The sequence below is a fragment of the Tauraco erythrolophus genome, chromosome 4, assembly GCF_009769465.1.
Source record: "Tauraco erythrolophus isolate bTauEry1 chromosome 4, bTauEry1.pri, whole genome shotgun sequence".
Classification (NCBI taxonomy): Eukaryota; Metazoa; Chordata; class Aves; order Musophagiformes; family Musophagidae; genus Tauraco; species Tauraco erythrolophus.
Window position 1 is genome coordinate 39,226,345 of NC_141468.1, and position 13,945 is coordinate 39,240,289.

Consider the following 13,945-nt stretch of genomic DNA (forward strand, 5'->3'; position numbering starts at 1 on the left):
ATGATACCCTAGAAAATTAAAGAACAAATTCTAGCCCAAACATGTCACTATTAAAGTATAGAAAACTAGGGAGCAATTTCATCTGCTGTTTTAAGATTTATGTATTTGAAAGAAACGTGGAAAGACCAATGCTGAGAGGGAAGGCAGCCAAGGGACCTCAGGATAGGAGGAAATACAGCCCTGATAAAAGTCTAAGCTAAGAGTCTTGAGGTTGTGAGGCAAGAAGATGTCTCCTGTTGTTTGGGTTCTGTTGTATTCAGGGAAAAGGGATTTCACTCATTCATAAATAAGATTGTATCGAAACCATAATTTGTTTGTATTTATCATACAATCTGTGAGACCTAGCATCTGGTTAACTACTTGATTTGCAAAACAAAATTTTATAGATAAAGGAAGATGACACTTGAAGCAGCTTTAAAAATGGATTTTGATCTGTGATCATGCGTGTTTTAAAACTGTTGTCAAACATTTTGTTTTACTTAGTGAATGATATAGAACTTTTCTCTAAGGTTCTATTTAAAGTCATTTTTAAGGCTTTCTGTAAAGATACAGTGAAAGTTGAAGGACTTTTCATCTATTTGTCCAGTTTGCCAGTCTGCAGTAGTAGCTCTCCTACAACATTTAGTCACTTGCACCAGGACCTGTTACAGAAGTTTTGTTTAAAAGCATAAATGACACACTTAAATGAATTTAACTTCTGAAAAATGTGTTGCTTCAGAAAGGTGTTTTTTCCTCATGTAATAAGACAGAGAGTTCTAGTTCAAATTTGCAGGTAATGTTTGAAGTAAATATGTGATTGTGAATTGAAAATGTTTTTTTTAAGTGATCGCAAAAGTTTTTTATCACTTTGTATTCATAGAATCATAGAATGGTTAGGGTTGGAAGGAACCTTGAAGATCATCTGGTTCCAACCCCCCTGCCATAGGCAGGGAAACCCTCCACTACACCAGGTTGCCCAAAGCCTCATCCAACCTGGCCTTGAACACTGCCAGGGATGGGGCATCCACAACTTCTCTGGGCAATCTGTTCCTGTGCTTCACCACCCTCTGAGTGAAAAATTTCTTTCTTATATCTGATCTAAATCTGCCCTCTTTCAGTTTAAATCCATTGCCCCTTGTCCTATCACTACACACCCTTGTAAAAAGTCCCTCTCCAGCTTTCCTGTACGCCCCCTTTAGGTACTGGAAAGCTGCTGTAAGATCACCCCGGAGCCTTCTCTTCTCCAGGCTGAACAGCCCCAACTCTCTCAGCCTGTCTTCATAGGAGAGGTGCTCCAGCCCTCGGATCATCTTCGTGGCCCTCCTCTGGACTCGTTCCAGTAGCTCCATGTCCTTCTTGTGTTGGGGACTCCAGAGCTGAACACAGTATTCCAGGTGGGGTCTCACGAGAGTTGAGTAGAGGGGCAGAATCACCTCCCTCAACCTGCTGGCCATGCTCCTTTTGATACAGCCCAGGATACGGTTGGATTTCTGGGCTGCCAGCGCACATTGCTGGCTCATGTTGAGCTTCTCATCCACCAGCACTCCCAAGTCCTTTTCCTCAGGGCTGCTCTCAATCCATTCTCCGCCCAGCCTGTACTTGTGCATGGGATTGCCCCGACCCACATGCAGGAGCTTGTACTTGGGCTTGTTGAACTTCATGAGGTTCTCACAAGCCCACCTCTCCAGCCTGTCAAGGTCCCTCTGGATGGCATCCCTTCCCTCCAGCGTGTCCACAACACCACACAACTTGGTGTCATCTGCAAACTTGCTGAGGGTGCACTCGATCCCCCTGTCCATGTCTCCAACAAAGATGTTAAATAGCACTGGTCCCAGTACCGACCCCTGAGGAACACCACTCGTCACTGGCCTCCACGTGGACATTGAACCATTGACCACAACTCTTTGAGTGCGACCATCCAGCCAATTCCTTATCCACCGAGTGGTCCATCCATCAAAACCATGTCTTTCCAGTTTAGAGATAAGGATGTTGTGTGGGACAGTATCAAATGCTTTGGATAAATCCAGGTAGACAATGTCAGCTGCTCTTCCCCTATCCATCAATGCCGTAACCTCATCATAGAAGGCCACCAAATTAGTCAGGCAGAATTTGCCCTTAGTGAAGCCATGTTGGCTGTCACCAATTACCTCCTTGTTTTCTATGTGCCTTAGCATAGTCGCCAGGAGGATTTGCTCCATGATCTTGCTGGGCACAGAGGTGAGACTGACTGGCCTGTAGTTCCCTGGGTCTTCTTTTTTCCCCTTTTTAAAGATGGGGGCTGTTTCCCCTTTTCCAATCATTGGGAACTTCACCAGATTGCCACGACTTCTGAAATATGATAGATAGTGGCTTAGGAACTTCATCTGCCAGTTCCCTCAGGACCCGCGGATGCACCTCATCAGGTCCCATGGACTTGTCCACCTTCGTGTTCTTTAGATGGTCTCAAACCTGGTCTTCTCCTACAGTGGGCGGTTCTTCATTCTCCCAGTTCCTGCCTTTGCCTTCCGTGACTTGGGCCATGCCGCTAGAGCTCTTGCCAGTGAAGACTGAGGCAAAGAAGTCATTGAGAACCTCAGCCTTCTCCATATCCTGGGTGGCCAGGTCCCCCATTTCCTTCCGGAGAGGGCCTACATCTTCCCTAGATCTCTTTTTATCACTGACGTACCTATAGAAGCCTTTCTTGTTGCCCTTGATGTCCCTGGCCAGATTTAACTCTATCAGGGCTTTGGCTTTCTTAACCTGATCTCTGGTTACTCGGATAATTTCTCTGTATTCTTCCCAGGCCACCTGTCCTTGCTATTGTTTGTTAATGTATCTGTGTACATGGTACAGGCCGTAGAATCTTTTCAGTAATGCCTGCATCACGTTTGTAAATGATTAAAAATGTTTTCTAGAAAGGCGTGTGGGCTTGATTTAAACATAGCAGTTATCAGAGTCTGTCATACATCTAAGGAAACAGACAAAATGACATAATTTTAAAGAAAAATAGCTGTATTCCTTGGCTGCAAATACAATCTGATCCTACAAGATTAGGGAATCAACTATGAGTGATGCTACTGCATCTCGTTAGTCTCCTTGATAGAGCCATAGAGCTTTCCATTCACGGATTTGGAGAAAGGATGGATGCGATACTTATTTGAATAGGGAGCAGTACCTGTAGTGTTATCTTGGTGGGAAGAGACTTGTTTGTTTCTGAAATTAATATCTCAGAAGCTATAGAAATCAATGACACTCTACCAGATAGATTGTCTTCTTGGTATGGACATGAGGATTTTTTTTCCAAGCCCTTGCTTTTCGTGTTTATAATATAAAAATAATTTGCTGCACTTAATGAGTCTGTCACTTGACTGATTATGGTTATTTTCTCTCTAGTGTGCCTGTTTCAGATGAATAATAACCTCACATGGTTCCTTAGGGTATGCATCTCTCAAAGAAAGACTTCTATACTAGCATTTAAATATCTTCTTGTTGTGTTTAGAGGAAGCAGGGATAATAGAGTCTTTATTTTAACTTTGATGCTAGATCCTATAAAAATAAAGTTTAAGTTTGGTACCAACGTAACAGAGGTTAAATTTGACAGGCTAGTAGGAACTTGTGCAAAGTACAGAAAATATGCAAAGATAACTGTTATTTTAATGATTAGGATTCTGAAATGAAATACCTGAAGTTCTACTTTTTAGTTAAATTGGAAATGTAATTTTCTATCTCCATTTGATTACTAAATGAGGGAACTAGCTGAGGTGACATATTTGGAGAATGTGTGCTGCTGTGCAGGTTTTTTTGTGGTAAGTCTAATGATTGATAAAACATAGAGCTCTCATTAATGTTTTTAAAGAATGTCAAATCTAAAGACACAAAAATGCCAAAATATCACTTGAACGCCGTTGTGTGAAGAAGCCCATTTTGTGTATTTATGATGGAGAATACACATATTTATTCACATATTTAATATACATTTTGATGACTTCAGGTTTTTACCAAAGAAATTGCCCAAAGAATGCTAAAAGTATCAGCTTCTACATTAAATGCAGGGACATTTGTTTAAAAACATGAGTGCTAAAGGAACTGCGTAGCTGTGAATTTTAGTGATATGCTGGCACATTCATACAAGAAGTAGGAGAGCAGGGTTTAGCACTTTCCTTGGCCTGAAGCAATTCATGTCCTTCTCTCCTGTCATCTAGGAGGATGTTGTAGAGCAGAGAGTGCCAAACTTCTTGTCTCTTACTGTTAAGTAAGAGCATTCCTAAATTTCCATTTCACTGAGATCACACCCCCTCTGTTTTTACATTCAGTGCTGCCTTGCCCCAGTTGCTCAGCAGTTCTTCAGTCCCATTCTTCTGTCCTCCTTATGCAAATTGCAACCATGCCAGAATGAAAGCATATTGGTCAACAAAGCTAACCAGCAAAAATTTCTTTACCTGCCAAAGGATTCCGCCAAGGATAGCTTGTGGTCATTTAGTTTCCTTAATAGCCTTTGGTGAAGTTTTTTGAAAGTTCAAATACACTATGTCTACTGGATCCCCTTCATCTGTATTCTTATTGACACTCTCATAGATCTCCATCAGATTAGTGAGACAGGATTACTCATTTCCAGCAGTGTTCATCCACGTATATGATCAGTGATCATACCTTTTTATAAGATCCAGTGATCTTACTATTTATTATGGACTTTTCCAGAGAGGAAAGTCATATTTCTCTGCTCCAGAGTCTAGTTGTGGAAGTGACACTGCCAGATCCCTTCTCGTCAGGCACAGTGTTACTTCATAATAACAGCTGCATACCTTTGCCAGTAGTTCTGCAATTTCATGTTTGCATTCCTTCAGAACTCTCAAGTGAATGCCATCCAGGTCCAAAGTCTCCATTTGATATTTGTGGTGTTTTACCTCATATTTCTTGCTGAAGAGAATGAGTTAGGAATGGGAATCCTCTCTGCTATGACTTTGTCATCCCTTTTTAAATCATTTTTAACTGTTGTCATCAAATAGTCTCTCCAGTTCTGTAGTTGTCTTTTTTGGTATATTTTTTATATATTTTGGTTTTCATATATTAAAAGAACCTTCACCTATTAGCCAGAACATCCTTTTACAAAGTGCTTTTCAAATTAGTTTTTAGCCTTGATTTTCTGTTTGCATTTTGTCAGCGGTATTTTATGAGCTTTGGTGTCCCCCTTTTTCGGGCAAGCTTTTCATTGTTTTCAATGCTGACCTTTGCCCTTTGACAGCCTCACTAACTTTTCTGTTAAGCCATATGGGTTTTAGGGAGGGTTGTGTTGTTTCCTTTTTGGATTGAGGCACACAGCATGCCTGGGCTTCTTACAGTGTTTTTGAACAGCCTACAAGCTGTTTGCAAGCTTCTTGTTATTTGGGCTACTCCTTTCAAAGTCTTTTTCTTTATTGTCTCATTTTTAAGTAATTCCTTTATTGCATATTGAGTATGTGTAAGCTGGATGTATTTCATACATATGTTATTCTCTCCTGCTGCAGCGTTGAACTTAATCGTATTGCTATTACAGAGTAGCTGTCTGACTAACACCTTTGGAATTAGGTCTGGAAGACCCAGTCTGGACTAGCGTCTTTTTGTATGAGTTCTAAGACTAGTAAGGAAAACAGGGACTTTACAGGAAGCACGTCATTTATTGAGTCAAAAAATGTAATCTCCACATGTCATCCTGATACGGCATTGATCTGTCCTACATGTGAGTAGTGAAAATCTCTTAGTACTACTGTCTTAATTTTGCAGCTTCTGTAATCTCCCTTAAATTTCCCAATCCCCATTGTATTGTTAAATTTCTTATTTTCCTACGCACAGGTCATTGCTTTGCCACCTGTTATTCCTGTAAAATTGATAGTATCGCAGCACTGTGTCCATAGAGAAAACTCTTTTCCCCCAGGTCTCTTTTTACAACGTGATTATTGGACCAGCTACATATTCTGTTTACTATTTTAGGCATTATGATGCTCAAGGTGTTCTTTCTTATGAATGCCAGTGATCTTTTCTCATTCTGTGTTGGACTTTGGATTTAAGTCTTGACCTGAGTTAACATTAAATCTATTAAAAATCTTGATTCCAAATCATGAGTCTCATGAATCTTCGCTCCAAAATATGCCACTCCCACTGACCAGCAGTATGTCAGCTTAACTCAGTTTTAGAATATGCTTGCCTAAGGTCAGACTGCTTAAGGTACCTTCACTGGAGTAGTTTTTACAGCTTTGCTGTGAATTTTCTTTTCCTCTTGAATCAAACTTGAACTGAAACAAGCTGTCAATCTCAGCACTTCATCAGTTAAAACTCATGCTCATTCTAAAATAAGTTTAGCTGGTATCTGAAAAACTTCAGTAATGCAGAAGACCTAGAAAACTAGCATTTCATTGACTCCTGGAAAATAAAACCACTAGTTTTTTTCATCTCCACTCTTTCCCAAGCTGCATAATCACTAATCCTTTGAGTTCAGTCAATAGTCTGTTAACACAGCGGTTAACTGAAGAGCAGGAGCTGGCAAACACTGGTTTGCTTCTTTGCAGTTCATAAATGGCTGTTGTCAGATACTTGTAAATGAACAGTGATGTAATGTTTTTGCCAAAGGATTGAAATTCCTCTGTTAAATAAATACATTGTGCAAGATCTAGAAATGCAATTTTTTCTCTACCTAAAATGTTTCTGCTAACTATCTTGTATCAAAGCCTCAAAATTGACTTTGGTCGCAGAAGCAACTTAAGTTTACATTTAGGTAGGTGCCCCTTGTGTTGTAGATTCTGCTCAGTATCAGATGACACAGTCTTTTTTTGATCTAACCTTAACCAAAATTACAGAGAAAAATATTATGCCAGACCAGCCAATTGGCCTTTGTAATGATACCTGGTTTGGTATACTCTCCCAGATTTTTGAGAGTGCCTCTCTCCTGTTCTAATCCTGTATTCATTGGTTATTACTGGAATTAATAAAAAGTTTGACCTCTAGTGGACATCAAAGCACATCCTTCTTTTAAAGTTGATTGATTTCCCCACGTTTTTATATTTGAATATGGTAGTAGTTGTGATTTATTGACAAAATACCTTATTTTCATTTAAGTCTAAATCTCTTTCTTTTTCGGAATGAAGATGAAGGTACCTTTATTCCTGTGTTATAGCTGTAGATATTAACAACAGAAATGGTTACAGCTGAAGTTACCTTGCGGTATATTGGGTTTACTCTATTGAATTAAAAAAAAAAAATATTCTACGGTGCAGACTGTGAAGTAAGGATTAAGGTCAATAATTTGTCTTAAGGGTGTTTACAGTTTGTATTTTGGTTTTCACAGCTTCATCACTGGTCCATCTGTAGTTCCTGGCTACTTCTCAGTTGAAGCTGAAAACATTGTGCTGGTTCTGAATGGAAGAGAAAAAGCAAAGATCGCTTACGCCACTCAGTGGTTGCATTACGCACAAACGTTGATTCAGACTCACAAAATACAGAAAGTGGCGGTTGTGCTGCTTGGAAACGAGCAGTGTAACAATGAATGGATTCAGCCGTACCTGAAAAGACATGGAGGTTTTGTAAATCTGCTCTTTGTTACGTATGACTATGCGTTGGTAAACGAAGAAGATATTTTCCAGTGGCCTTTGGGAGTAGCTACGTAAGTGCTGTAGACACAAATTACAATTGAAACTTAATTGTTATGCGTGAAGTATGGAAAGTACGTCTGAATGTTACTGCTGATACTCAAAACAGTTATAGTAAGTAAACTGTAGAATATGATCCTATTAATGATTTTCTAAATCAAGCATTGAAATCTTTGGAAATTTCATTTAGCAATAAAAATTATAACAGAGGAAAAGAATGCTAGGATTTAGGCAGCTTGAAAAAAATGAACCTGTGTCTAGTGGGGTTTTCTCTTTGTTTATTTTTTTCTTCTAATATTTTCTTCTAGATTTGATTTTGAGATTTATCATAACTGCTGATGTAATGTGTACCAATGACATGGCAATTTAAAAGATATTTATATAATTAGGTTCCAACTACTGCTTGTTTTGGAAAGGAAAGGGATGGTACTGGTGGTACTTTTTTTTAAGCCCCATTGTGGCTCTCAAAAGGAAACTGTATGCCTCACATCTAGAATTAGTATACTAAAGTATCACAGTAATGTAGTCTGGCTTAACTGCTTACTCACAAAAATGTTTTTGTTATACTTACTGCTCAAACTATTTACATGAAGTAGATAAAGGTTTGATTCAGTTAGATGTATTTTTTTCCAGCTTACTCCTTATTAACAGAGTTAATGATGTTTCAACTACTTAACATGGTAATATGAGAAGCATACAGAGTTATTTTCATATCTTGTGCTGAATTTGAATTCAATATCTCATATTGAGCTCATATTGAATTTAATATCTCCATAGTTGATAAACTGTATGGAGTTTTTATACATAGCTTAAACTTGCTCACAGTGTCATTGAAATACACTAAATTTGAATTCTTGATAGTGTCAGAATTGATGGCATTGGAAGTTCCTAAGCAAAAAGAAGTTGAGTTTTGAGATGCCAAGATTAAGGTGACAGATAACAGAAAGCAGTAACAGTTAAACGGTAAACCTGGGTCCAAAGCTGAGTGGAGAAAAGTAGGTATCAGAATGGGGTTTTGCAGCCCTTGCACACCAAGAGTTGTGAAAATTGTCGTTAAAGGTAGGCAAATGTGCCAGATTTTCCCAGTGAAGAGGGAAAGTAAAGATGTAGAATCTTGCAAGAGTATTTGGTATGAAGAAAAAAATTTTTTCTGAAAACAAATTAATATTAATCGTGTAGAAGAACTAGGAAAGGACTGTTCCTTCAAAATTTGGGAAGGTGAAGAAAGTGAGTGTGTCTTGAGAGAACCATTAATTGCAATAAAGAAATTATTGTGAAATAAAGTAGAAACTTTGAAACTAGTAAAGAACTGAGATCAGGTTATAGTCTTTCTTACAAAAAAAAAAGAAACAACAGGGAAGTAGAACAGTGATCCGTCAAAAATAATAACATTATGTCATGGTTTGATGTGGGGGGAGAGGTTCTGGTGGCAGAAGCTGCCCATCAGATCGGACTCCCATCCCCCTCGGGGCTTGAGCCAATCAGCGCCTCTGCGAATTGCCCTATTTACATTTGTCTTTATTCTTTAAGTAACTGTTAATAAATTGTTTCGCTTTCAGAAAGCCGAATCTGTTTTGCTGGGGACCGTGGTTGGTGGGTGCTCCCTCTGTTCTTGTCTCAACCCTCAGTCCTTTTATTATATTTTTCTCCTCTCCACGTTACTGGAGTGTGAGACCAGCTGCGTGGAGTTTAGTTGCCGGATCGGCCTAAAACCACGACACATTAGAAGGAATATCTGTCTTAATTTGAGAATGCGAAAGAGCAGAAACTTTTTTAACATTCATCTGTTCCAGAAAGAATATTAACTTTATGTAATGAGAAAAGTTAGTGCCAGCCTTTCAGCTGAAACAGTGTTTCACTAGCTGTCACGCTGACCAAAATAAGTGATGTAAGATTTGAGGAATCAGTCAAAAAAGAAAAATGCCTGATGTGGTGAAAATGTCTAAAAGGCTGGCGTACGGTTTGCATTGAATCCCAGGATTTTGCCTTGGTTTTGTTGAGTCCAAAAACACAAGATAAATAGTTTATATGACAAGCTGTTTAGTAGCCAAAAGATTAGATTAATGAAGTCCACCCAGATCAAAGTGACATTTTCCTTTGAGAGGTTACCAGTGGTATTTTCAGTTGATAAGCATGCCCGTGATTGAGGTAGCTCAGACTTCAACTCCATAGTTCCCATTAACCTGGCCATTTCAGTCAGAGCTAGTGCTAGCATCAAGAACAGCTGCTTTTGAAAAAGCAGGTTTCTCAAGAACATTTCGTAACATACACACACAATATCTCTGATGTTGAAAGAAGACATAAGTATTCTGGAATGTCTCTGAAGAGAGTGATGGGGACAAAGGGGATAAAGACAAACTTGTAGGACAGAACTTGCACTGGTTTGCTTGTGAGTCTGTGGTTATACATGTGGATTGGCAACAAGTAAGTGGTTTTAGTCTTAGAATCTGCTACAGTAAAGATGAAATGGTGCAAAATGCTTTTTCTTTGACATAAACCATGTCATTATCTAATGTGTACATTGTTTTTACAGCTACAGAAATTTTCCGGTTGTAGAACCCAGCTGGTCAATGCTACATGATCCAAGATCATATCTATGTAATTTCTTAGGAACAGTTTATAAGAACTCTTCTAGAGAAACCCTAATGGAAATTCTGAAGCAGGACGGGCTTGATAAACTTTGCTGGATTGCAGCCAGAGAACAGTAAGACTTTGGTTTACTTTGTGAAAATATTCAGACTTTTTTGCCTAGTTCATTATTATCAATCCTTTTCTGAGTGTTAAAAATAGTACAAGTAAAAGTAACCAGTCATCATCAGAAGAGAGAATATTGCCAAGACTCTTTATATTTGTAGTGTCATGGCCTTTCTGTTGCTATATTTTGCATAAAGCATGTTTTTAAATACACAGAAAAATCTCCTATGTATACTACATATAAAGACCTTTTTTTTTTTTTCTTGTATACATTTGATGATGGTGGGAGAAGAAATGCTTGTCTTGCACCTGTGTGTATTAATGTCTTACTAGAAGAAAAAGAGAACTGTATTTTGTTGTGTTCACTATAAGAGAGTGGATTTAATCTGAACGGCATGCCTCTTTTTAATTTCAAGTAGGTACAACAGACCTTTTGACTAACAGGAACAGAGTTCTGATTGTATTTCTTAATTTTGCCAAGCAACACCTGTAAAATATTTGATAGCAGGCACAACAGGACTTAGGAAAACTTCAGCTACCCTGATGAAGAGTCTCAGGAGGTGGATTGTATCTGTGACATAAACTCTTATCTCACAGATGTTTTGAGGCACTTCAGGCAGACGGATTCAGGTTAAGGGATTGCTTTATATCCTAACTTTTGAAGAGCAAACCTCTACTGATTTAAAGTATTAGAGGCTGAAAAAAATTCATTAAAAAGTCCATCGAGTGTCTCCCTGTATGTCTATTTCTGAACTGTGCTGTGAAGTAAATTGACATACATGTTATCCAAGTCATGCAGAAGATGTAAAATGGCGTTTCAATTTGCCTCTTACACTTCTGAGTACTAACAATTTCCTAAAAGGGCCATATCTGAAAAGTATTACAATCTATTTTTAACAGTGACATTTTCAATAATTTTTTAGAAAACTCTTTAAGAATGGTTAAGACTAAAAGTAAAAGCCTATTGATTGTGTGTGTAATATAAAATCTTTCATTGACAGCATTTGCAGTTTTATAAATAATTGAAATTAAAGCATATCTCTATTTTTCATTGCAATACCTGTGGGAAAAATGTTAATTTTCAACCCCGTTACTTTCCTAGGTGGCAGCCTCAAGAAACAAATGAAAGTTTCAAAAACTATCAAGATGCCTTGCTGCAGAGTGATTTGACATTGTGCCCAGTGGGAATAAATACAGAATGCTATAGAATTTATGAAGCTTGTTCATATGGATCTCTGCCTGTTATAGAAGATGTAATGACACTGGGTGATTGCGGAAATTCATCAATGTACCACAGCGCTCCATTACAATTATTAAAAACCATGGGGGCTCCATTTATCTTTATTAAAAACTGGAAAGAGCTTCCTGCTGTTCTAGAGAAAGAAAAAAAAATAGGCTTACAAGAAAAGATTCAAAGAAGAAAAAAGCTTATGGAATGGTATCAAAACTTCAAAGCATGGATGAGACAAAAGTTCATTAATACATTGGAAAATTCATTTTTGCCCAGTGATAAAGGATAAATGGTCCCTTTTGAAAATCTAGAATAGATTGAAAGCTGAATTTCCATTAACCTTCCGAGGAAGCTTTTATACGAGAGGAATCTCACAGGGCGGATTCATTCCTTTTGAAGTCAGCAGAATTGCAGTAGCTTAGTCAAGAGCTACATTTGGCCCTCCATCCTTAACAATGTTCAGAGAGGATGCTGACTTAGCAGGATGGTAGTCTGTAAGGGTGACAACAATTTTATTATTATTTTCACAATTTCCATGTTGGTGTGTGATCTGGTGAAGTTTTTTTTAAGATAATATCTCTTTCAGCACATGAACTTGTTAAGATCCAACATGAGTACAATAGTTATGTTTGAAGAAAGCAGAAGAATGAAAGCTGTGTGGTACGGCGTTATTTATTCTGTAAAGTAAAGAAGAAAAGTATGATTATAGCAAAATTGCCAGGTTTAGCACAATCATTAAGATACATCCTGGTAAGTGATTGTTTTGAAAATGTGAGCTCTCTACTTGATGGACATTTCATTTCCAAGAAAGTGGCTATAAAGCTGATTAAACACTGTGGAATAAAAATGTACGTTTCAAGGTAAAAGCAGAGAACTCTTTCTTAGAAATATTTCATAGCAATATATTTCCCCTTTAATTTTAGATATCAAAATTGCTTTCTTCCTTTTCGTTTAGTTTTGGGACATATCTTTCTGAAGTTCTGCTGCGGGAACATTCATTACCTGCAGTCGCAGCTGCGCGTTCTGAACACCAGGCCTTAAACATGAATTTGCTTGTAGCTGATCTGATTTCTCAAAATCTGCTGAAACTTGTCAGCTCCAAAGGATGACAGAAGTATAATATTGCATGTTTATGGTACTACGTGTACCAGGAACAGTTTCAACGGGTTTTGTTAAATGTAGCCAAAGGGATCTGTCACTGTTCTTGTATGTCAGAAATGAGTACGCATCAGTGTGTTTGGCTGAGCGGTGTTGCTGCACACACAACATTGGCATACTGAGGGTGGTGTAATAGCCAGTTTTCTGTCCTTAAATATCAGCAGGCCATATTTTCATTCTCATGCAGGAATTCAAAAGTCAGTGCAACTGTACTGCTCTGTAATATTCATTTGTGTAGTGATACTGTCGAGTTTTGGAATGTGTATTATACAAGAGCACTTTTGTGTTTTTTTCAGTTTTCTTCTGTGTGAAAAAGAAAAATCAAAACCCACCCAAAAAAAAACCCCAAACAAACCCAAAACATAGAAAAATACTGGGGTTTGGTTTGCTAACAGTGGATGATATTCACACTGGCTGCTCTAGATCTGGAATAAGGTATGTTTCAGAACACTCAGATTTTTAGGAGCTTGCATTCCATATGCTTAGTAGATGCTCTCAGAAGACAAATAATCTAAATCCAAATAATCTGAATTGTATGTCTAACGTGCATTTCCTGTGACCCCTCCACCCAATTTACCTGAAGCATCATGCGGTTGCAATACATTGCAAATTGACTCCATTCAGCTGAGACTGGAAGTACAGCTATCACAACTCAGCATTGAGTTGATGAGCCCTGCTTAGAGATGGGCCTTGTTAGACCAAACGTACAATAAATTTCCATACTGAGGATTTGAGGTAGCCATCTACACTGTAGCACGCAGCACTTAAAGGAAGCTTGAGTATCTGCAATAGTGTAGTTTTATTGCTTTAATTTACCTCTAGTAGAATCTTTCTACACAAGCTGCAAAACTGCAGAGCAATGTAGAGTGCTGTTTTTCAACCTGTAGTCAGCAGTTCCCTTGGCATTTCTGCAAAAGTTCAAGAAACTGCAAAAACAGCTGAGAGAGACAAGTCTTTACCAGTCAGCCTAGATTCTTATAAGAGGCTACAGCTCCTAAAAAGTTTTAATGGTATGCAAATTGCAGTCTGAAAAACAATTTGGTGTGTTACTTAGTCGTCAGTAGAAGAAATGTGCTGCTATATGTGTGTTCATTTCTAAGTAAACGTGTGAGTTTATTTCCAAACTCGTGGCAGTTTTATCTTGAGAAGCCAAGACATGCACCAGAATTTTATCAGAATTTCACATCGCAGTTGCTTGCCTGCTGTTGGAGTTCAAAGGGAAGTAATTCGCATTTTATCTATATTTGACCAATTCTTGACACTTCAAATTTACCTGCTTCAATCC

At 38.2% G+C, this 13,945-nt stretch overlaps 1 protein-coding gene across 1 annotated transcript; it reads left to right on the plus strand.

The window, feature by feature from the left end:
* The first annotated feature begins 10,132 nt into the window (after positions 1-10,132).
* Positions 10,133-11,791, plus strand: RXYLT1 (ribitol xylosyltransferase 1). The gene is made up of 2 exons (XM_009989921.2): positions 10,133-10,281; positions 11,374-11,791. The coding sequence occupies exons 1-2, from the start codon at positions 10,148-10,150 to the stop codon at positions 11,789-11,791; spliced, it is 552 nt and encodes a 183-aa protein (XP_009988223.1). The 5' UTR covers positions 10,133-10,147.
* Positions 11,792-13,945: the final 2,154 nt, after the last annotated feature.